The 22,311-nt window shown below is 42.7% G+C and overlaps 1 protein-coding gene across 1 annotated transcript; it reads right to left on the bottom strand.

The window, feature by feature from the left end:
• Positions 1 to 1,130: 1,130 nt before the first annotated feature.
• Positions 1,131 to 17,417, bottom strand: LOC139366373 (akirin-1-like). Its single transcript, XM_071103794.1, has 5 exons — positions 17,058 to 17,417; positions 3,909 to 4,052; positions 2,321 to 2,449; positions 1,737 to 1,808; positions 1,131 to 1,555 (listed from the first exon to the last, which is right to left on the bottom strand). Exons 1-5 carry the CDS (start codon positions 17,260 to 17,262, stop codon positions 1,545 to 1,547), a joined length of 561 nt encoding a protein of 186 aa, XP_070959895.1. The 5' UTR covers positions 17,263 to 17,417; the 3' UTR covers positions 1,131 to 1,544.
• Between the last annotated feature and the right edge of the window lie 4,894 nt (positions 17,418 to 22,311).

Below are 22,311 nucleotides of genomic sequence, written 5' to 3'. Positions count from 1 at the left end.
AACCCACAAAGCTCCAAGCATTGATTATGCAAGAATGGGCTGCCATCAGTCAGGATGTGGCCCAGAAGTTCATTGACAGCATGCCAGGGCAGATTGCAGAGATCTTGAAGGGTCAACACTGCAAATATTGACTCTGCATCAACTTCATGTAATTGTCAATAAAAGCCTGACACTTATGAAATGCTTGTAATTATACCTCAGTGTAACCTGACAAAAATATCTAAAGACACTGAGGCAGCAGACGTGAAAATTAATAATTGTCTCAACTTTTGGTCGTTTGTACTTTACTCCGTTCATCTTTCCCCCAATCCTGACTAGTCTCCTCGTCCCTGCCGCTTAAAAACATCCCCATAGCAAGCTGCTGCCACCACGTTTCACCGTAGAATGGTATTGGTACTGCCTGTTCCCCCCCGCCCAGACGTGACGCTTGGCATTCAGGCCAGAGTTCAATTTTGGTTTCATCAGACCAGAGAATCTTGTTTCCTCATGGTCTGAGTCCTTCAGGTACCTTTTGGCAAACTCCAAGCAGGCTGTCATGTGCCTTTTAGAGTGGTTTCCTTCTGGCCACAACGATAAAGGCCTGATTGGTGGAGTGCTGCAGATATGGTGGTCCTTCTGAAAAATCCGTGCCTCGACACAAATCCTGTCTCGGAGTTCTACGGACAATTCCTTCGACCACATGGCTTGGTTTTTGCTCTGACATGCACTGTCAACTGTAGGACCTTATATGGACAGGTGTGTGCTCATTTCCAAATCATGTTCAATCAATTTTATTTACCACATGTGGAGTCCAAGTTGTAGAAACAGGATGCACCGGAGCGCAATATCAAGTATTTTGCAAAAAGTATGAATAAGGTCTGTTTAGCTTTAATAAGTGTAAATAAAATTGATGTATTTACCTAATTTTAGAACAAGGCTGTGTCGTAACAAAATGTGGAAAAAGTGAAGGGGTCTGAAATATTTCCGAATGCACTGTAATAGTCTTCAACTGATTACGCAACCTTAAAGCGCATGCACTGCACAAATAAACCTTCATTTGACAAAATACTAACTTAGTCATTTACTTTATAATTAAAAAAGACCAAAACAGTTTGTTCAACAATGCATAACAAAGTCATTGAGGGAAACCATTTTAAATCACAGAAATTTTATTTTCAAAAGAATTCCACATCCTCAGGTAAAGAGTTGGAAAAGAAAAAGAACCTGGTTGGATGAGGCCAGGGGGCTTTAGTAATACAGCTTCTGCAGAGGGGGCAGTGCTGGCAGGTTATAATACAGAAGGATCAGAAAAGCCACTACAGCACTGGGGAGAACGACAGAGCTGCTTTCGTCAAAAATCCAGAGCAATAGCATATCTCGAATCATTACACTTTCTTCTGATTCATTAGCGTTTTGGCCAGCAGACAGTTTGGCAAAAAAATAAAAAATAAAAATGGATAAACCATGGCACCCAAAAAGCATTAAAAAAAACACATATCTAGTTGAGGAAGGGGCAGTAGAAGAGCAGCCATCTTGTGAGAAAAGCTGGTACGTCGATGGGGAATTCAAGAGACATCTGAAACAGAGGGATGAATAATGGATGAAAACAGCATGAAGACAGACATGAGATGACAAGATAATGCATTAGAACTCTGAACAGAGAAATCTATTTTATGTGGCTGTAGGGATTGCTTTGTTTACTCTTCAGAAGCAAAATTGTGTATGGTAGAATGAAGACTGAAACTCCTGATACTTACAACTAGCAGGCCTTGCGCCGTATCTTCGCATGATCTGGTCTTGTGTGAATTTCACAAAAGATTCATATTGTTCTGTAACAGAAGATCAAAACTGTGAAGGTGCAGATTCAAGTACCAGATATACATCAACACATATTGGTGTCCTTTCTACATGTGATGCAAACAGTTGATCATTCCAGTCAGAGCAGATTTATATTCTATAAACATTAGCAGTCTTGGCTAGTAGTGTCTAGTCTATAAATTCATATCTGCTAAGAGCAGCCCTAAATTAAACAAAAACAAAATCAGCAGGACATTAGATAAAGGCATGAAATGTGTTCTGGGGGAGCAGCAAATAGGCCTCTCCTATTGCACACAGGGTGCCATAACATTTAAGATTTTTCTTAAGACAGAAGGAACAAACTAAAGCCATTTTCACACTATCGTGTTGACCCGAACCACTCCGCTAGCTGACATTTTTAGCATGGATCCAGCATCTACAGTTGATGCCAGCTCAGCTTGTTCCGGCTCGGTTTGGCTAAGTAATGTAAAAAGCCCTTTTGACTGAGGTTTAAGGATGGTGATATGCAATGTGCTGTCTGTACCTGCAAGCTTTGTGTTGAGGATCTGTTCATACTCCTCCCGGATCTTCTCCTCATGGTCTTTGAGCAAACGCTCGCACAGGTAGCTCACCTGCCTCAGTGTGAACGACGGCTGGTCCTTCCTCGAGGCACCTGGGACACAGTGAGATTTTAAATAGGCTGACATTGCCCAGGTCAGAGTTCACAATGTCCTCTCTAGGAATAGATGGCAAGCAAGAAATTGTTGCGCAGACGTTTGTCGCCTTCGACTCAGCAGCAGCCTAGAGCACTGGTTCCCAACCGGTGTGCTGCGTGCCTTGAACTCAGGTGTTCAGCCATGGGTGGGCATAGGCCCACCTACTGGGGAGCCAGGACCTGCCAATCAGATTGAGTTTCTACCCACAAGAGGGCTTTATTAGACAGAAATACTCCCCAGTTTCAGCTTTCCAGGTGGCTGGTCTCAAACATGAAAATGGCACCTGGTTGCATCTGTATCTTGTTTTAAGTCTAGTGCGCTCCGGCTGTTACATTTGTATCACTTGAGGGGCACGCGTCACGAGCAAAAGGAATTTGTATCATTTTACTTAGTCTGTGAAAACCATTAGCTCAAGCAAGTCTGATTAGGCTTTTATTTGTATATACACATGGCTCTGGGTTAGCTATACCAGAGCCTCTGCTATAGAAACAAACATGACGGTGTCCGTGGTTGCAACTTCAGCCCAAAAGAAACCGTAAAAAAAAAAAACATACCAGAGCTTAATTTTCTTATTTCTTGCGCAGATTCTTGGGACGCTCCTAAGGGGTACAAACAACTTAACCATAATGAGTAAGGAACTATCAAAATATTTAAAATAAACCCTATATTATTATAAAAAACATTTGTCACAGAAAATAGATGGTTTGCAGAATGAATCAGATGAGGTCATTACCTCTAAATAAATGAATATGGACATTAGGTGTGCCGCAGAATTTAATATTCCATCAAGGAGGGTTACATGGCACGAACGAGGCCCCTCGTGACCTTGGAGCTGGATCCAGGGGAAGGCTGAATGATTCATACCCTGGGCTTTTAAGTGTACTTTGACCCATTTCGAATCTGACCAAAGCTTTCATAAGCTAAATTCCAGGCAATAGTCTCCGAACTAGGAGAAAAAACTATTACTAGAACGGAGTGGCAGATAATCGCATTCAAGTCAATGTTTCCTGAGTGATGCAGAGATCTAAGGAGGAGTCACTGCAGATCCTGGTTCAATCCCGGGCTCTATCACAACTGGCCGTGATCGGGAGTCCCATAGAGCGGCGCACAATTTGCCCAGCGTCGTTCAAGTTAGGGGAGGGTTTGCCAGGGGTAGGCAGTCACTGTAAATAAGAATTTGTTCTTAACCGACTTACCTAGTTAAAAGTTAATAAAAAAACAAAATTAATTGTTTGAGCCAATGGTATCTATAAAAACGTATACCGACTCCAAGCATCATTATGTAACGCCTGTGGCCGAAATTTTTGGGGTTTGGATTACCGCTGCGTGCTCACACTGAACACCATATGAGTGGTGATGGGGTTTGGCAGGGGACTCAGTTGTTTCTCCCCCCCTCTCTCTCTCGCAGGGTCTCACCTGGCGGGGAGCTGGGGGCGGTGAGGGCGGAACTGGGGGCATCGGTGGAGCTACAGGCAGCCTCACTCTGGTTGAAGGCCCCCTCCAGCTGCCGTCGCCTCTGGTAGCGGCTGTACTCCTGACGGATGTTCTGGAAGATCTGCTCTGTAGAGGGGACAGAACACAGGGGACACAGTCAAACAGGGCCGTGAACAACCAGCACTCAGGACAAATAATGCCGGGACCACCAATATGAAAATGGTGCCCGTCTAGTTGATTTTAGAAGACAAGCCACAGCCTGCCTTGAAAGCACAAACATAAGAGGTGACGGTTTATTTTAGATGGTCTTTGATCATAGCAAACCAGCCATGTCAGAAAGCTAGAAACATTCAGCTTCTGAGAATGCCAATGTGTTCCAAAATTGCATGTTGTTGATCACTACAAGCTACAATCATGCTATAGGCCTAGTAGGCGTAGTGTTCAATGAGAGCAGAATGTTTTCCCTCAAGCCTAAATGAAGGTCCACAGCTATGCACACATCCTGTGAGCTGCAGTGTTTAGCTGATGTGGTTTTCAAAACAAAACGCACTAACAGGAAGGAGCGCTTTAAAGCTGGGTGAGACTAACATCAGCGACAAACACACCAGCTGTGTCAACCCCCACAGCACACTTCCTCAAAAATAATCCACCCCTTCTGAGATCCCGTGACTGGCAAGAAGAGGCAAAGGAGTAAGTTTCAGTTTCACTTCTTCCTTCAAATCTTTCAGGAATTGTGACGAATCCATAGCTGACTAGGAGACAGTCAGGCTTAACAGGTCTTCATGTCTGAGAGGCTAAATAAGCCAAGACAAAAATAGTAGACCGCTTATCTTGTACCAGCATGTCCGGCAATAACACAGCAAGAAAACTACTCATATTTGACGCACAGGTCTACTTGGCAGTGGTGCTAAAGCTGGAGACCTTTCTTGACAAGCAGGAGCAACAAGCACAAAGCAGAGTGATTCATTTAAATAGATATTGGTGACATCTGACTGCAATAGAGGGCAGGAAGGAGCATGAAACAGGGCACTGGCCTGCCATGCTACAGCCTCCTTTCCAGAGAAACTGGGTTGGGTTTCATCCTCCAAGGTCTTTGATCACTGCATAGCTGGGCCTCAGCCAGGCTATGTCCCTATGGCACCTTATTCTCCATGTAGGGCTCTGATCAAAAGGTAGGGCACTACGCTATGAAGGGATTAGAGTGCCATTTGGGATGAGGTAATCTAACATAGCAGGCGTAAAGGAAAAACACCACAGTGGAGTTCCCACATCCGGTTTTCAGCAGAAAAGGTAGCTAGGTTGAATTAGCATTAGCCCTGAAAACCGGATGTTGGCAACGCTAAGCCTAGGGACGAGCCTAGAGATCTGTACAGAGCTAGGCCCTACATGTGCTCAAGCAGTGGTGGAACCCACTCTTTTTAGCCTAAGCAGTGGTACTACAACTAAAGCCTTGACTTAACTTCAGGGCCAATTCCAGTATTCAGCAAACAACCCTGGAGGAAGTAGGTAGCCCCTAATCGGAGTCCATATCCCACTGGAAACCATTTCAAATCAGATCCACTAAGATCTGGCACCTCACTTGCATAGGGTTTTGACTAGGCTAAGAACATCAACCAACATACAAAGACAAAACTAAACCCCATCAACCTGGTGCTAAACTGAAATTTCACAGATTGGGTGTAAAGTTCAAAGATATATTAGGAACGAAAACAAGAAAAAATACATGTTTAGGCTATGCCGTTCCCCTGACCAGTGTTGATAGCCAGTGTGACGTAACATCCATATTCCACCTCAAAGGGCGAAGGGCCCATCTAGGGAGGCCTGCCTCACTTATCTTGGGTTGAGAGAGCAGCAGCCATATCAAGTTAAGCAAACATGCATGTCTCTGTGAGCTGTTCTGAGGGAGAAGCAAGCCAGCATTCTCAATTCATATTTCTTCACATCCTCAAAATGCATTGTAAGCAGTAGTCTGAGGGGAGAGACATATTGAATATTTGCGTCCAATGCGCTCTGAGGCAAGGAGAGAGCGGAATCTAGGCAAGACAAACTGTAAACTAGCTTTTCTCAGATGCCATTTCGAGAGGGAGGTAGCTAGCCATGTGACTGACTGGCCGGCCATGTATTATCAAGCTGGAGGCTTCAAATTTGCAGAGTACACCATCACAAGAGCAGGACAGGAGCAGCAAGGGAGTTGATGAGCTGAAGCCTTCCTGTGTTAACAATGCAGCGAGAATCTGACAAGCAGTGTTTATTTAGCCACTGCTAAACGTTAACTTAATAAAAGCTGTACTTACCCCAGAGACAGGAGTATATGAAAGGGGCTTGCTTCCCCTTTGAACAGTTGTTTGGAGGCATGACTCAAATGTTTCACGATGCTGCATGAACGTACTCGTTGAAAGGCCACTGTGTGAGATTGTCTGCCAATGCTACCCCAAATAGATTGGTGCAATGATCTATTAGCTTGAGCATCACATTGTTTATCTAAATAGCTTACCTACAATGAGGCTTAAGCCCAAGTCATAAATCACTCCTTAAAATGAAGTTGTCAAAAGGTTTGGTTCTTTATGTCAGTGCCATGACCGCAAAAAGTCACCGTCATCTCAATTCCTGTAGGCTACATTTTGAAACACTCCATTTGATACAGGGGTGAAAGTAGATTTCATTTCTTCCCGGTACGGGACCTCCTGTGTGCATTAAATACAACTATTTAATTAATTAATAGGGATTCTATGTAATTCTAAAATCGGATCTCTGTGGGCCTCGTCGTAAAAGATATCATTTAAGTTTTGAAATGCATTACCTTTAATGTAGCATAAACAAGTCATGATATTTGCATCTGATTGTCAAACAAACCACTTAAAAAAGGGCTCCTTTACTAAGCTATAAGGGTTGCAAAGGGTCATAAACATTCCGGTAAATTTCCATGGGAAGTTAGGCGCGGGAATTTGGATTAAATGAATCAAAAAAGTTACACCCCTCCAACCAGACATGCTTTGTCTACTCATTTGCTGGATGTAGAGGTCAAGTGAAGGCCAAGCAAATCATTGAGAAAGCAGACTATTGCAATCTGATGGCTGGTCGAATGTTCGTAGGCAAGGAATAATTAACTACATCTCCACCCCTCAACTAGTATTCTACATGAGCACAGACAAGGGACAGACACACCTGTCTCTACATTGCAGATGAGCTGAAGGCAGTCAATGACCTTGGACCACAGAAGGCATTTGCACTGGTGGCAATGCTGCGAACGTGAAGGCTGCTTGGTCTAAAGTGGAGGAGTCCTACCCTCACATCACAGCCATTAGCTGTAATGCTCATGCATTGCATCTGCTCCTCAAGGATATTATGGCACTAAAAACAATGGATACACTACAATAGAACCAAGGAAATGGTTAGGTATGTGAAGGATCATCAAGTTATAGCAACAATCTACCTCACAAAGCACAAAGTGAGAAGAATAAGAGCACCACATTGAAGCTGCTCATCAACACCCATTGGGGTGGTGTCATGTTTGACAGTCTCCTTGAGGGGAATAAGTCTCTCCAAGAAATGGTCACATCAGTCTGCCAATATGGACAGCCCCATCAAGAGGATCCTCCTGGATGATGTATTTTGGGAGAGAGTGGTAAGCAGCCTAAAATCTATAGCAGTAGCCATTGCACAGATTGAGGGAGACAATGCCATCCTTTGATGTTCAGACTCTGCTTGCAGATGTAAGAGAAGAATTCCGTACTGCTTTCACTGCTGCTCTAAGCAGAGGAAACTGCAGTTCTGAAATACATCAAAAAGCGTGAAGACTAGGATTCCGCCTGAATCCCATACACGCAGCAGCGTACATGTTGGACCCCAAGTATGCTGGCAAGAGCATCCTGCCTGGTGCAGAGCTCAACAAGGCCTATGGTGTCATCACTACAGTGTCTCACCACCTTGGCCTGGATAAGGTTCTTGGCAGTCTGGTGAAATACACTTCCAAGCAAGGGCTTTGGGGTGGAGATGCAATATGGCAGTCGTGCCAACATATCTCATCAACTTTGTGGATCGAAGGCTCTTTCCCGGGTTTCCATTATCATCCTCCAAATACCACCAACATCAGCCGCCTCAGAGCGCAACTTGTCCTTGTTTGAACACACACCAAAGCACTCAACAGGCTGACCAATACAAGGGTTGAAAAATGTGTGGCCATACAGGCAAATTTGAGGCTTTTTAAGCCTAACAAGCCATTCTCAACAAGGTTGGAAAGTGACAGTGAAGATAAGGCTTCAGAGTCTGATGTTCAAGAGGTGGGAATTGAGGAGGTCCAGGGAGAAGACATGGAAGCCTGAGAGGAAGACAGTCTAGAAACACAAGCTTTGGTTATCATTTCACAGATGTTTCTCATCAAATGTATGTTTAAAACATCTTTGGGAAATCCGAATATTCCCTTTCTGTTTTTCAGGGAAATCATCCCATGTGAAGAGTCAACAATTTAATTAAAGTTCAATTCGTAACTAAATAGTTTTTTTTCCCTATTGGAAGGATTTAATCATTTGCAATTATGTCTACTTAAGGTAAAATGTTGTCTCCATATATGGTAAATATATCCAATGAAAAATCACATTTAAAATTGTAATAATTTGCATATATTTTCATTAATTCCCATGGAAAGTTTCCATCTTTGAATATTCCCCAAAATGTGCAACCCACACACATTCATCTACTTGCAACATATTTCCAGCATCCAAAAACGGTTGAATGGAAATAGACACCAGTTAGACAATACACCACCAAGTGTAATGACATTTTGCCAATTGTCATTAGGCCAGAATTCATGCATCCACTGCTGTCCACACACATCGGCCATTCATCTCTGCCTTGGCAAAATGTCAGTATTCTCATCAAACCACATTGCATTTTGGAGCAAAAGCTATAGCACCCATTTAAGTCCATTTGCTAATTTTTCATGCCTGTGACATAGTTGGCTAATGACAAATAAGGGTGTAAAAAGCCTAGTTTATTACATTTTGTTTCAATTATTGTGATATGCTGATGATGTTACACCAGTATGGCGTACCTCCGCTATTTATTTGGCTGGGACACCATACTGGACCGTTTTACTTTCACCCCTGATTTGATCAAGCGCATTAAGTTGACAAGAGACATCCTTTTCCGAACCAGGGTATATCTGCACCTGGGTGTGCTGTGCTGAATGATCTCAGAGCACCAGGGTAACCTTTTGAGTGGCAAGTGAACTCCCTCCCCTACCGCCAGTCACCAGAATACCGATCTTGGGGTGTTGCCTAGCAACAATGACCCTGCCACAGCCAGGCCAAAGCAATCAATCACAGACTTCCTGCGAGGGGGAAAAGCCTCAGCTAAAAAGCTCAGGGAGAGAACAAACAAAGTGTACAAGGCAAGAGATAGGCCAGATAAGTTGTATGTGGGGACGACGGGTGGCGGTGAAGAGGAAAAACAGGCCGTCTGACTCATTTCACCCTCCATTGCTGAAGTATAGTGGGGGGACTTAGACTCCAAAGCCGCCAGGAAGAAGGCTGTATTGTGAGTCAGGCCAAGTTGATGTAGCAAAGACCCTCTTAAAGTATAGACATAATTGGTTGCTACTAGAGCATGACTATGGGTGGCAACTGGCCACAGGGCTTACCAACTGAAGTTAAGGTATAATGAATTGAAGGAAAATTCTGGCGAGAAGTACTAGGCTAACGCTGTGTTGAACATTAGCACAAAAGTAGGTCAGGTTGCAGTATTCTTCAAAAACAAACCAGATTAATGTATTGCCCATTAAGGTAAGAACCTGGAAGGTAATCTTAAGAAATTCTGCACGTAGATCCAAATCAACTAAGTTACCCCCTGAAGACATCTGAGCTGATGCCATCTGTCATGACAATACAGCACATGTATTACAAGTAGGGATGTGAACATTTTCAGTCTGTTTGTAGAATATTCTAGCCTATTCATTGATGATAGGCCCTACTTTACTGAAGTTGCGAGCCAAAAAATGCAAGATATAGCATTCCAATGCGAGATGCAGCTTTTGAGTGCCAATAGATGGGCCTAGTGCACAGTTCTGACTGGCTGCCTAGTGGCCGACGTGTCTATACTGTGTCCCTCGAGAGGAAAGAGTTGTGTGTTCTCAGAAGTACAGCAACTAAATCAGTCCCCTCCATTCCAAAAACACTGAATCTTAGGAGTCGATTCCAAATCTTGACACTGAGAAATGGGAGTCGACTTACTGGACGGGGACAATAGTCATCCATCTATGGAGAAACAAAGAAATGCAATTATACGCTTTAGAATATACAAATCTGGTTATCATATAAAAATGGTTTGATCTTTCCTCTATACAAAAATAAAATATTTTGAGTTCGGTGACAAACCATACAAGTTACTGGCCAGACAACTTTGAAATACAGAATGACAATGATTCAAAGTTAAACGTGTAACTAGGGAAATTACGCTCTTCTCCCAAGGACATCAATGACAGATTCCCATCTAAAGCCGACATTAACCCTTTAATCATGCACAACTTTTTGGAAGACTTAATCTCCCTGCCCTGAACCAGGAAGATTCTAACTTCCAGAATAAAGAAATCTGAGAAACAATTAAATATCTAAAGAGTGATAAGACCCCGGGCCCAGATGGATTCTATAAAACATTCAACATTCTCTCCCTACCTGCACAAACTGATTGTTCAGGCCAAAGACGATGGAGCTCTCCCACCTACTTTGAATTAGGCAGTTGTTACAGTTATACATGCAAGGGAAAGCTCTGGAAGTAGGGTCATACAGTCCAATACAGACCAGAAGATCTTTGCAAAAACTCTGTCTAAAATGCTTAGCACTTTAGTGGGCAAATTGGTCCAGTCGGACCAGACCGGCATTATCCCAATAGAAACTCATTCATAATCTCAGGCGCCTCTTCAACATTGTATTTCTCAGGTTACCCAACGATGACCTTGCCGTTAAATCTCGATGCTGACAAAGCCTTAGACCAAGTAGAGTGGTTCTACAGAAATGTAATATTGGAGATGGGTTCATAAAATGGATCCAGCATCTACAGTGGGGCAAAAAAGTATTTAGTCAGCCACCAATTGTGCAAGTTCTCCCACTTAAAAAGATGAGGCCTGTAATTTATCATATGTACACTTCAACTATGACAGACAAAATGAGAAGGAAAAAAATCCCAAAAATCACATTGTAGGATTTTTAATGAATTTATTTACAAATTATGGTGGAAAATAAGTATTTGGTCACCTACAAACAAGCAAGATTTCTGGCTCTCTCAGACCTGTAACTTCTTTAAGAGGCTCCTCTGTCCTCCACTTGTTACCTGTATGAATGGCACCTGTCCACAACCTCAAACAGTCCCACTCCAAACTCCACTATGGCCAAGACCTATCTTGGGAGTATAACCACACATCCTAAATTAACTCCAGACATCCACGATCTTACAGCTTACACTCTTCCAAAAATTAGATGTGCATAGGATATAGGGGGATGTATGATAAATGTCATGCTGTGGAAGGTACACTACTCCACTGCTTTGCGCTATGCTCTATCCTGCATGATTGTTGGTGTGGAATTTTTGGGATTCTCTGAAGTTCTGGAGACTGACTGACCAGATCTACTGCTGATCATCCTGGGAGTCTCAGAAACCCTATACAGATTAACCAAGCCCCAACACCAACAGATTTGTCTCATTCTGGGGATTTTTATTTTATTTTATTGTTTTGGAAAAAGGAGGAAGTTCCCTCTACCAAATTATGGCTCAGTGATTTGGAAAACATGATATATTTTGAGCAATGATTAACCCAAATTTGAGCAAATCTGGCAACTTCGCCACTCTCATTTGGACCATTCCGGGTTGTGAAATTGTACATTTCAATGCACTCTCACCTGTGATCTTTCCATCTACCCTGGGGCAACATGTGCTTGCCCCGTTATCCTAGCAATAGGGGGGAGGGGGGTGTCCTTGTTCAGATTTTTTATTTTACCTAGAACTCTGGGTCTTTTTATATCCGTCTGCTCTTTTATGTTTGTATAAGAATTTCACATTTGGCTTCTCTACAAACCTATACACCATTGTGTTCAATAAAAAAATATTTGAGCAAAGAAAATGGGAGTCGACGTGGAAAGACTCAAGGAATTCACTCTCTACCACTACATCAGTCACTAACTTTGTAAAATAAATGGCAGAGAAAGGCACTGTACTGTATGGCAGGCAATACTTTTAAAAATTAAATGAGAAGGAAATGCACCATGAGACCCAAACCGTTGCTGGCCGCGACATTGTGAATGTGCGTGGAATTTTAAAATAAAATGTTTAAAATGCATTTTATCGGTTAACATTTGTCACATCCATAACTAAAATCACAAACTATTTGCAGCAGGGATACTGACATATGTAAGGCGGGCAAGACTAAATATGCTGTTTTCTAATTCTTGCAAAAACATTTCAGGTGAACTATATATTTATTCATTAGATGGTTCTCCCATAGATCAGGTTCCCGCATATAAATATCTGGACATTTGGATGGACAAAGACTAAAATGTTTAAAAAACATGGATGAGCTAGTTAAAATTCCAAGATTTAAAGTAGTCTTTTTCAATAGATCTTGGCTCTCCCTAAATAGAAAGCAGATTGTACAATGAACTTCCCTGCCAGTTCTGGACTACGGTGACACCAGATTGCAGCAGCAGACACTAAACGTAAACCTTTGGATGCCTTCTACCATAGCACCCTTCACTTTATCACAGGTGACAGTTTTAATACTCACCAATGCATCCTGAATGAAAAAGGTTGACTGGTCCTCATTAAAGTCTCGTAGATCAGTTAATAATTATACCAATCAAGTGGGCTGAAGGGGGAGGAGAACCTGTCCATGTGCCCTGGGAGCAACAACAAAGGAAACCTGATTGGCTTGTGAGGGGGGAGCGCTGAACAGAAACTGAATTCACTGGAAAACCCACAGCGGAGAAGCTAGCTTGCAAAGAGCTACAGTGTGGCCTCTCGCAGGGTAAAGGTGAGCATAAGATCAGGTATCTGGGCCCAATGTCTGCAGACACACCAACATCTTACATTCCTTTCCCCTCTGCAGCTGCTATGCAGTATGGAATTCAGCAAGCGAGGCGGATACTGAGTAAAATGCCAGTGTGCATGAAGCTGGAGGATAGCTGGCCTGTACATACAAAAAACATTAAAGTGGTGAAAGAAAACACAGCAAATCAAGGGGAAGAGGCTAAGGCGATTGTGTGATAAGGGTAAACAGCCGCAAGACAAATCCATTGCACACAGGAAGGCAGACAAGACACCTCTTCCGCCATCTGCCCGTTACACAAGCTTCTTCAGCTGTTGAAACCTGCATGCGTGTGAACCTGCCAAAACCCTTTTCTGATTTTTGGGTCAAAAGTGCCATAGCTTGTGATGGATAAGAGTTTTCTGGATCAAAAGGTGGCTTAGGTGGGGGATGTGGTGGGTCCGCTGGCACAGCCGAATTAGATTTTTAGAGACCCCTCTTAACAGTGTTGCATTTAAGCCAATTTCTTGCAATTGCAATTCGAAAACATTTTGTAAAGGAGCGGAGAAGTTATTTTTTCAGTTTAAACCAAATTTCCTACGATTCTACACATTCTGCTATGGAGCCGAGAGAGAATAGCCTTTTAAAAGCTAGCTTCCTGCATTTTGACATGGCCAATGCAGTTTTATTTTGCTCAAACACAATACAATGAATAAATGTACTGTTATGGAATTTCCAATCTACTGTCTAGCTTTATTTCAATGATTGTAGATATCTATCATCTTTTGAACATACTTTATATCTGGTTTGTTTAATTTTACACAGAAAGCGTTAATCCCCATCCAGAAAATGAATACACCCTGTTTGGACATAGGCTTCCCGAAAAGACACTTGGGCAGCCCGCCCAATGATTTCAATGGCAGATAAACCCTGGATACACAGATGTCCCCTTACAAAAGAGAGGGGAATTTTTTTTATCTATGAAACAAGTCATTGTACAAACAAAACAGGCTCAGGACTAGTCTACATGTCAGTTGCACAATCTGGTTTGGTACGATGGACTAGACAGGACCAGGTCAACTGCCTTTGTTTGGCTTTGTCCAGAACTGGGTCGCCAGTCACAGTTCCCCTTTCACGTCCACCATCATAGCCTATGTGGGAACCCACAGTTCAGGCCAAGCACAAATATCTCAAGGACATATGACAAATTCAAAGCTACTCCCTAATATCCGCTCACCTTTGATATCATTGTCATTTTGGAGTAACATTGTTAGAGAACAAAAGTGCTTGGGGAATGTTAGTTATTCACTCTGTGGGCATTCAATTAGATACAGTAGAGGAGAGCGCAAACCCCTTTCAAAGGTTGATGGGAGCCATGAAGAAAACTAAAACCAGACCAAAGGTGGGACGCTGGGAGCCATGGGAATTCAGTGTCACAGAATATTCTGACAGGAATTTTAGACAAATACAGGGATGCAAACTGGTGAGGTCCCAAAAAGGTGATTTCAGAGTCGGGTTGTGACAATAACAACATTGTACTAATGATGTGATACCGGTCCAAGTATCACAATACCAAGTAGTATCATGATACAGGGTTTGTGCCCCTCCGCCATCACGATACCAAGAAGTATCATGATACCATTTGGTTTGCGAACCTCCAGGATGCCTGTTCCAGTTCTATACATTAGGCACATGTGATACACAAAAACCTGTCCCTGACATTCACATCTCTACTCAATCCAACACATCGAATGCCATTTATCCCGTTTTCCCCTGTGCCTCCCACATTTCTATATAGCCACAGTATGTTGTTAGCTAGCTAGCCAGGTAACATGACAATACAAGACAGTTTGTCGCAGGATAAGGTAACTTTGGTAATATGGGGCATAACTTTGGCAGTTTTCAGTGAAGTAAAGGCACAAGCATGACGGTCACCGTGGTCCGCTTTTCCTCTATGGCAGTGGCACTGAGGCTGCGTGGGAGCGAAGCCTAGTCAGACTGGCCTGCATGTCAAGGGCAAAATGAAAAGATGTGATGCGAGCTGCACCAATAATGAAACAAAATGTAACAGAAAATAAAGCACTGCCTGCACACCCCAGCTAAATAACAGATGAAGAAAAGCAGCTGAGTAGACTAATGGCTGGTTCGGGGATGCGGCTGGCTGCTCACAGCTGCCACACGTGATATTGGATGAAAGACTCATTCTGATATGACATATCTGCCATCATACTCTAAAATTCTAGTTATAGGACACTTCGAGATGCATTCTGTGCGCAGACATTGAGAGATAAAGTAGTGATCACACCGGGGGAAGATCTGTTTATACCTCTTATAGCAAAATGGGTCAAACCCAACCTTACAGATCTACACGATTCACATAGATGACCTATTTTGAGATCAATCTGGAGAAATAAAAACACCTGTTTAGGCGAGTTGCTGTCCAGCGGAGTAGAAAAGGAGAGCTGCACACTGGGAGCTCAGACGCCATGACTTTATAACCAACATTTCAACAGACAAGCTGTCATCATCAGGGTATAATGGCAAATATCAAAATAGTTAATACATTTACATCCCTGTAAATATGTAAAAAGGTGCAACCACTAACTTCCTTGGTTAGGTGCTGAAGGAAAAGCAGTCAATTTAGAAAATAAATCATTTAAAAACAGATCGGCCAGACAAAGACAAACCAGGAGGAGGAGGGGGGGGGGGGTTAACCAGTTCAACAGCGGAGGCATTCACATCAAGACGCAGGCCTGGGTAATGATAAGGGTGGGAGAGCCTCAAAAACAAAATGACCATACAAACTCAACTCTGGCCCAGGAGGCAGTCCATCATACACCTTTAGTGGGGCGGCAGGGTAGCCTAGTGGTTAGAGCATTGGCCTAGTAACCGGAAGGTTGCAAGTTCAAACCCCCGAACTGTCGTTCTGCCCCTGAACAGGTAGTTAACCCACTGTTCCTAGGCCGTCATTGAAAATAAGAATTTGTTCTTAACTGACTTGCCTAGTTAAATAAAGGTAAAAATTCAATTTGAGTCATTGAAATGTGACAGGAGCTGCCAGTCCATTGAACTGCAGCAGGATGCAGGGTTTGAATTTAAAAGGATTTACTGTGGTGCACCAAACAAAACAAAAAAAATCTGCATGAAATTAACAAGGGGTTCAAAAAAGAGAAAGATCAGCCCCCACCCAACATAACGTAATCCTCCAGTTAAAATATTATACACAAACAAACCTCAAATAAATAACATCAAATTGTGCCAAGTGGGAGCAGGATTTTAATTATGGTTTGGACAGCTGTGAAGATTAGATGCTTGCCTCTACTCCGGTGACGGCAAATTCAATGAGCTTTGTTGGATTGCAGTCGAAATATCCAGGTAATTATCTTGCCAACCCTGCAGTCCCCCACACTCGCTCAACTCTCACAGGGGATAGATAACATTTTTAAGCGGGTGGGAGCATAAAGCGTTAGAACAATGAACTCTCAGGCCAGGGAAACAGAGAAGGTATAACAAATTTTAAAAAACTACCCCCACACTTCTAAACAAGAAATCTTGGACGTTTCAATGCAGCGTTCTACTATATAAAAGTAAGTCTGCTCATGGAATAAAGTGGGTTAGATGTACAGCACTAAGTACCTAGCTAGGCAAACTCAACTGGTCATTGCTAACTTCGCATGTTTTAATTTAGTCACGAGACCAATCATGGATTGTAGACCATGCAAAGAAAGCATGACGTTAGCTAGCTTAGGGTTGTTATGCAGCTAGCCAGTTTAGCTATCTTCGCAAGCTGACCCCGAAACATGCATTTTTTTGCTTTGTGTCATAGATAACGGTGCTAGCTAGCTAACATGCCAGACAATTAAAATCAACTAATATTAGTCAACGGCTAACTAGTTAGCCCACTATAATGGTATGTTAGCTATCTGACTGCGTTTAATTACCGAGCAAATGTTAGGCTAGTTACTGTAGGAATCTAACCAGCTAAGTTAACGTTAGCTAACATTAGCTTCTTATAAACCAACCCCCATTATCGCGAAACACCCATTCCACTCCACCCTAACCCCCTCCCCCATGTCATTCCCTTGAAATACAGCTAAATCTAACTTTTGGCCATTTCTTACCTGGAGTTAGCCTGTGTTCTCCTCCCATAGTCGGGGGAGACATCGAGTGCGATGGGCAGTCAACTGGCGGACGGAGGTTGCACCTTTGAGGGGACGGGGTGCTTGGAGCCCCCGGTAGTGCATTGCACCTTCTACGCTTAGGAGACTGAGGACTGAGTAGGGCCTCAAACTCCATCGAGCGCTTTAACGTAGCTCCACAAGCCATGGTGCATGAGCAAAATAGACAAAGATGTACAGTAGATAAATATCTTCTAAAAAAATGCTGTAGCCGACTTTCTCTTTCCGTTCCCCTCTATTCACAACAACGGTTTGCCGAGACAGTAAACGAGCCAACTGCGGTGCCTATCCACTGAATTTCCCATACGTCACAATCGGCGGCCGTACCATTCTACAAAAAGAGGGGGAATTTAGATTTAGGAAAATAAATGATTCACGTATAATGTATCGTATATAGAGCATAATTGTGATATGTAGATTTTATTTGACATTTTATCTATTCAGCATACATGTGTGGTAAATTTGGTCAATAATGTACAACTTTACACGTCTATTGTTGTCATCCACCCCTTTTCTTTTATGACGACTGTTTTTAGTTTAACTCAAATTGAGGTTCACGTGAGCACTCGATTGTTTTCTAATCGGGTGACGAGGAAACATTCTCTGCTCCTTTTAACAGGTAGGCCACAGTCAGTATCTGTTGTCTATCATGTTCTTTATACATACTAAATCAAAACACTGTATTCCCTCTTCACATACATCAATGAACACCAAAGGCATTTCAAATGTCCTTTCACTTCCCATCAATGATGTCTTTATAAATGACGGTTGAGCAACTCAAGCAAGAGCACCAGATCTGTTGGTGCTCTTTCCAACTACATTGTTTATTGCCAAGCCAAACATGACAATGAGTGATAGTAGGCATGAATCATGATAGCAAAAACAGACTGGCATTCAGGCTAGCTCTAGATGCTCGATTTAATTAGTTCCTGTTACTTTGCAATCTCACCTCCCCTCTTGCTTTTTGCCTTCATATTATTTCTTCCATGTGTTTTCGATATTGCAAAGAATATCACAGGGAAAACCTTTGAACCACAAATTGACAGATTTGGCTAAGGTAGGTTAATATGTCACTGTCTCTGCAAGAATACATCCTAAACATTTGCTAATTGTGATGCATTTAATGACATACTGAGTCCATTGTGACACTACTGGTGAAATTATACATTGCATTGCATACCATGTAGCCTAGAGCCCTCTGCACAGGGGAGATTTATTTTTGCATGATGGACATTAGCATCATTATAGGTCTCTCCCCATGGCTTATATCTCTACCATTGTCTATTAGAAGTTCACGTTGTCTAAGTGACCCTCAATGGTCACTGACACTGAGGCAATATGTTGTAGCTGCAAGCTCACTGTGTGTGGATAGAAAGGGTGATACTGAAGCACACACCAGACACATTTATTCATGTGATGCACAGTTGAGGAGGCTCTCGGTTAAATGAATCAAGTTGACATTTTATCACTTCACCCCCACAAAGTGTTAATGGGGCCAGGCACAATGTAGATCTGCAGGCTTGGTGTTCTTTTTCTGCTGAGCAATTGAATGTGTCCTTTTAGATTAATTTATTCTCATATGTTCTATTCAGAGTGTAACATTTAATGTATGGTTACACATAAACATTGAAGTCAAATCATTAGTGAGTTATCCATTGGGTTTCTGGTCCCTAGTACCTGGGAGGGACATGCTTTATGTATTGACATGGATTAATTATTTGTGGTCATCTTGTGTGCCATATTCCCTTAAAGGCCCAGTGCAGTCAAAAACGTGATTTTCTGGTGTATTTTATATTTTATGTATTTTATATATAACTTGATTTCCTGGTGTATTTTACATATATATACAGTGCCTTGCGAAAGTATTCGGCCCCCTTGAACTTTGCGACCTTTTGCCACATTTCAGGCTTCAAACATAAAGATATAAAACTGTATTTTTTTGTGAAGAATCAGCAACAAGTGGGAGCACTGTGCAAGCGATAATATTGAAATGGAAGGAGTATCAGACCACTGCAAATCTACCAAGACCTGGCCGTCCCTCTAAACTTTCAGCTCATACAAGGAGAAGACTGATCAGAGATGCAGCCAAGAGGCCCATGATCACTCTGGATGAACTGCAGAGATCTACAGCTGAGGTGGGAGACTTTGTCCATAGGACAACAATCAAGCGTATATTGCACAAATCTGGCCTTTATGGAAGAGTGGCAAGAAGAAAGCCATTTCTTAAAGATATCCATAAAAAGTGTTGTTTAAAGTTTGCCACAAGCCACCTGGGAGACACACCAAACATGTGGAAGAAGGTGCTCTGGTCAGATGAAACCAAAATTGAACTTTTTGGCAACAATGCAAAACGTTATGTTTGGCGTAAAAGCAACACAGCTCATCACCCTGAACACACCATCCCCACTGTCAAACATGGTAGTGGCAGCATCATGGTTTGGGCCTGCTTTTCTTCAGCAGGGACAGGGAAGATGGTTAAAATTGATGGGAAGATGGATGGAGCCAAATACAGGACCATTCTGGAAGAAAACCTGATGGAGTCTGCAAAAGACCTGAGACTGGGACGGAGATTTGTCTTCCAACAAGACAATGATCCAAAACATAAAGCAAAATCTACAATGGAATGGTTCAAAAATAAACATATCCAGGTGTTAGAATGGCCAAGTCAAAGTCCAGACCTGAATCCAATCGAGAATCTGTGGAAAGAACTGAAAACTGCTGTTCACAAATGCTCTCCATCCAACCTCACTGAGCTCGAGCTGTTTTGCAAGGAGGAATGGGGAAAAAATTCAGTCTCTCGATGTGCAAAACTGATAGAGACATACCCCAAGCGACTTACAGCTGTAATCGCAGCAAAAGGTGGCGCTACAAAGTATTAACTTAAGGGGGCTGAATAATTTTGCACGCCCAATTTTTCAGTTTTTGATTTGTTAAAAAAGTTTGAAATATCCAATAAATGTCGTTCCAATTCATGATTGTGTCCCACTTGTTGTTGATTCTTCACAAAAAAATACAGTTTTATATCTTTGTTTGAAGGTCGCAAAGTTCAAGGGGGCCGAATACTTTCGCAAGGCACTGTATATATATTTCCACACTGAGGTTGGAATAATACTGTGAAATTATTAAAATTATGATAATGCTCCTTTAGTGTAAGAGCTGTTTGAAAATACACTTTTGCCGGGATGAAGTTTTGGCCTGCCTGCATGGTGACATCCCCAGGCGATAAATGAGTTAATAGACCAATAGATGGGTTGGTTGTTTAGCAACAAAACCGACACATGTGCACCAATGGGGCAAAACAGATGGGGTTGGCTTACATTGTTGACAACATGTAAACTATATTTCATCGCCAAATGTTTATTGAAATCAAATACATTTGCACAATGAGCACTTATTGTCTCTCAAATACATTTTTACAGTTGTTGGTTAGCTAGCTGGCAAATTTGAGCCATATTAACATTGACATGAAATAAGTCAAAACACCTCAAAATAAGACATGGTATCAAGAACAAGATACATCTAGCTGAAATGAGCAACCTACGATTCCACACATGGCAGCTTCTTGTCATTGTTGCTTGCTATCTGACCGTTCAGAATCATAACAAAGCACTGCTTCAAATCAAATTTTCTTTGTCACATGCTTTGTAAACAACAGGTGTCGACTAACAGTGAAATTCGTACTTACAGGTCTTTTCCCAACAATGCAGTTAAAGATAAAGAAGTAAAACTAGAAATAGTGAGACAAGAAATAAATACACAGTGAATAACATTAACATGGCTATATACAGGGAGTACCAGTACTGAGTCGATGTGCAGGGGTACCAGGAAATTGAGGTAGCTATGTACACATAGGTAAGGGTAAAGTGACTAAGCAACAGGATTGATAATAGACTGAGCTGTAGCAGCAGCGTATGTGAATCAGTAGCAGCAGCGTATGTGAATCAGTAGCAGCAGCGTATGTGAATCAGTAGCAGCGTATGTGAATCAGTAGCAGCGTATGTGGGTGAGTGTGAACGTGTGAGTATGTGTGTGCGGCATCAGTATGCATGTTGTGCATGGACATATTTAGTGTGTGTATGTGTGTGTTGGGGTGTGAGTGTAAGTATGTGTGTAGGTAGTGTCCAGTGTGTATCAGTGCAAGATAGTTTAGTTCAAGAAGGGTCAATTCAGGTGGTCTGGGTAGCCATTTGATTAGCTATTTAGCAGTCCTGTTTAACAGTCTTATGGTGTGGGGATAGAAGCTGTTCGGGGTCCTGTTGGTTCCAGTCTTAGTGCAATGGTAACGCTTAGCAGACAGTCTGTGGCTTGGATGGCTGGAGTCTTTGACAATTTTTTGGGCTTTCCTCTGACACCACCTGGTATAAAGGTCCTGAATGGCAGAGAGCTTGCCCCTAGTGATGCACTGGGCCGTACTCACCACCCTCTGTAGCGCCTTTTGGTTCGGTGTCTTGCAGTTGCCATGCCAAGCGGTGATGCAGCTAGTCAAGATGCTATCAATGGCACAGCTGTAGAACTTTTTGAGCCCATACCAAATCTTTTCTGCCTCCTGAGGGGGGAGAGGCGCTGTCGTTCCCTCTTCACAATGGTGTGTCTAGACCATGTTAATTCCTTAGTGATGTAGACACCGAGGAACTTGAACACTCTCGTCCCGCTTCACTACAGCCCCATCAATGTGGATGGGGGCGTGCTTGCCCCTCTGTTTCCTGTAGTCTACGATTAGCCCCTTTGTCTTGCTGATGTTGAGGTCGCGGTTGTTGTCTTGGCACCACACTGCCAGGTCTCTGACCTCCTCCCTAAAGGCTGCCGCATCGTCGTTGTTGATCAGTCCTACCACTGTCGTGTCATCAGCAAACTTGATGAGGGTGTTGGAGTTGTGTGTGAACACGCAGTTGTGGGTGAACAGGGAGTACAGGAGGGGACTAAGCACACACCCTTGAGTGGCCCCCATGTTGATGGTTAGCGTTGCAGATGTGTTGTTGCCTACCCTCAATGACTGAGGGCAGCCCGTCTGAGAGTCCAGGATCCAGTTGCAGGGGGAGATGTTCCGTCCCATGGTGATGAGCTTGGAGGGGACTATGGTGTTGAATGCTGAGCTGTAATCAATGAACAGCATTCTTACATAGGTATTCCTTTTGTCCATGTGGGTGAAGGCAGTGTGCAATAGAGATTGGTAATCTGTGGATCTGTTGGGGTGGTA

Source organism: Oncorhynchus clarkii, chromosome 2, assembly GCF_045791955.1.
Source record: "Oncorhynchus clarkii lewisi isolate Uvic-CL-2024 chromosome 2, UVic_Ocla_1.0, whole genome shotgun sequence".
Classification (NCBI taxonomy): domain Eukaryota; kingdom Metazoa; phylum Chordata; class Actinopteri; order Salmoniformes; family Salmonidae; genus Oncorhynchus; species Oncorhynchus clarkii.
This window is presented reverse-complemented; position numbering and strand designations above follow the sequence as displayed.

What these genes read in the sequence shown, in the direction of transcription:
- LOC139366373 (XM_071103794.1), bottom strand. Translation starts at nt 17,262, where the DNA reads ATGGCTTGTGGAGCTACGTTAAAGCGCTCGATGGAGTTTGAGGCCCTA. An exon ending in AGAACACAGGCTAACTCCAG is followed by an intron (nt 4,053 to 17,057) that starts GTAAGAAATGGC and finishes TCCCCTCTACAG; the next exon opens with AGCAGATCTTCCAGAACATC. An exon ending in CCTCAACACAAAGCTTGCAG is followed by an intron (nt 1,809 to 2,320) that starts GTACAGACAGCA and finishes CTTCTGTTACAG; the next exon opens with AACAATATGAATCTTTTGTG.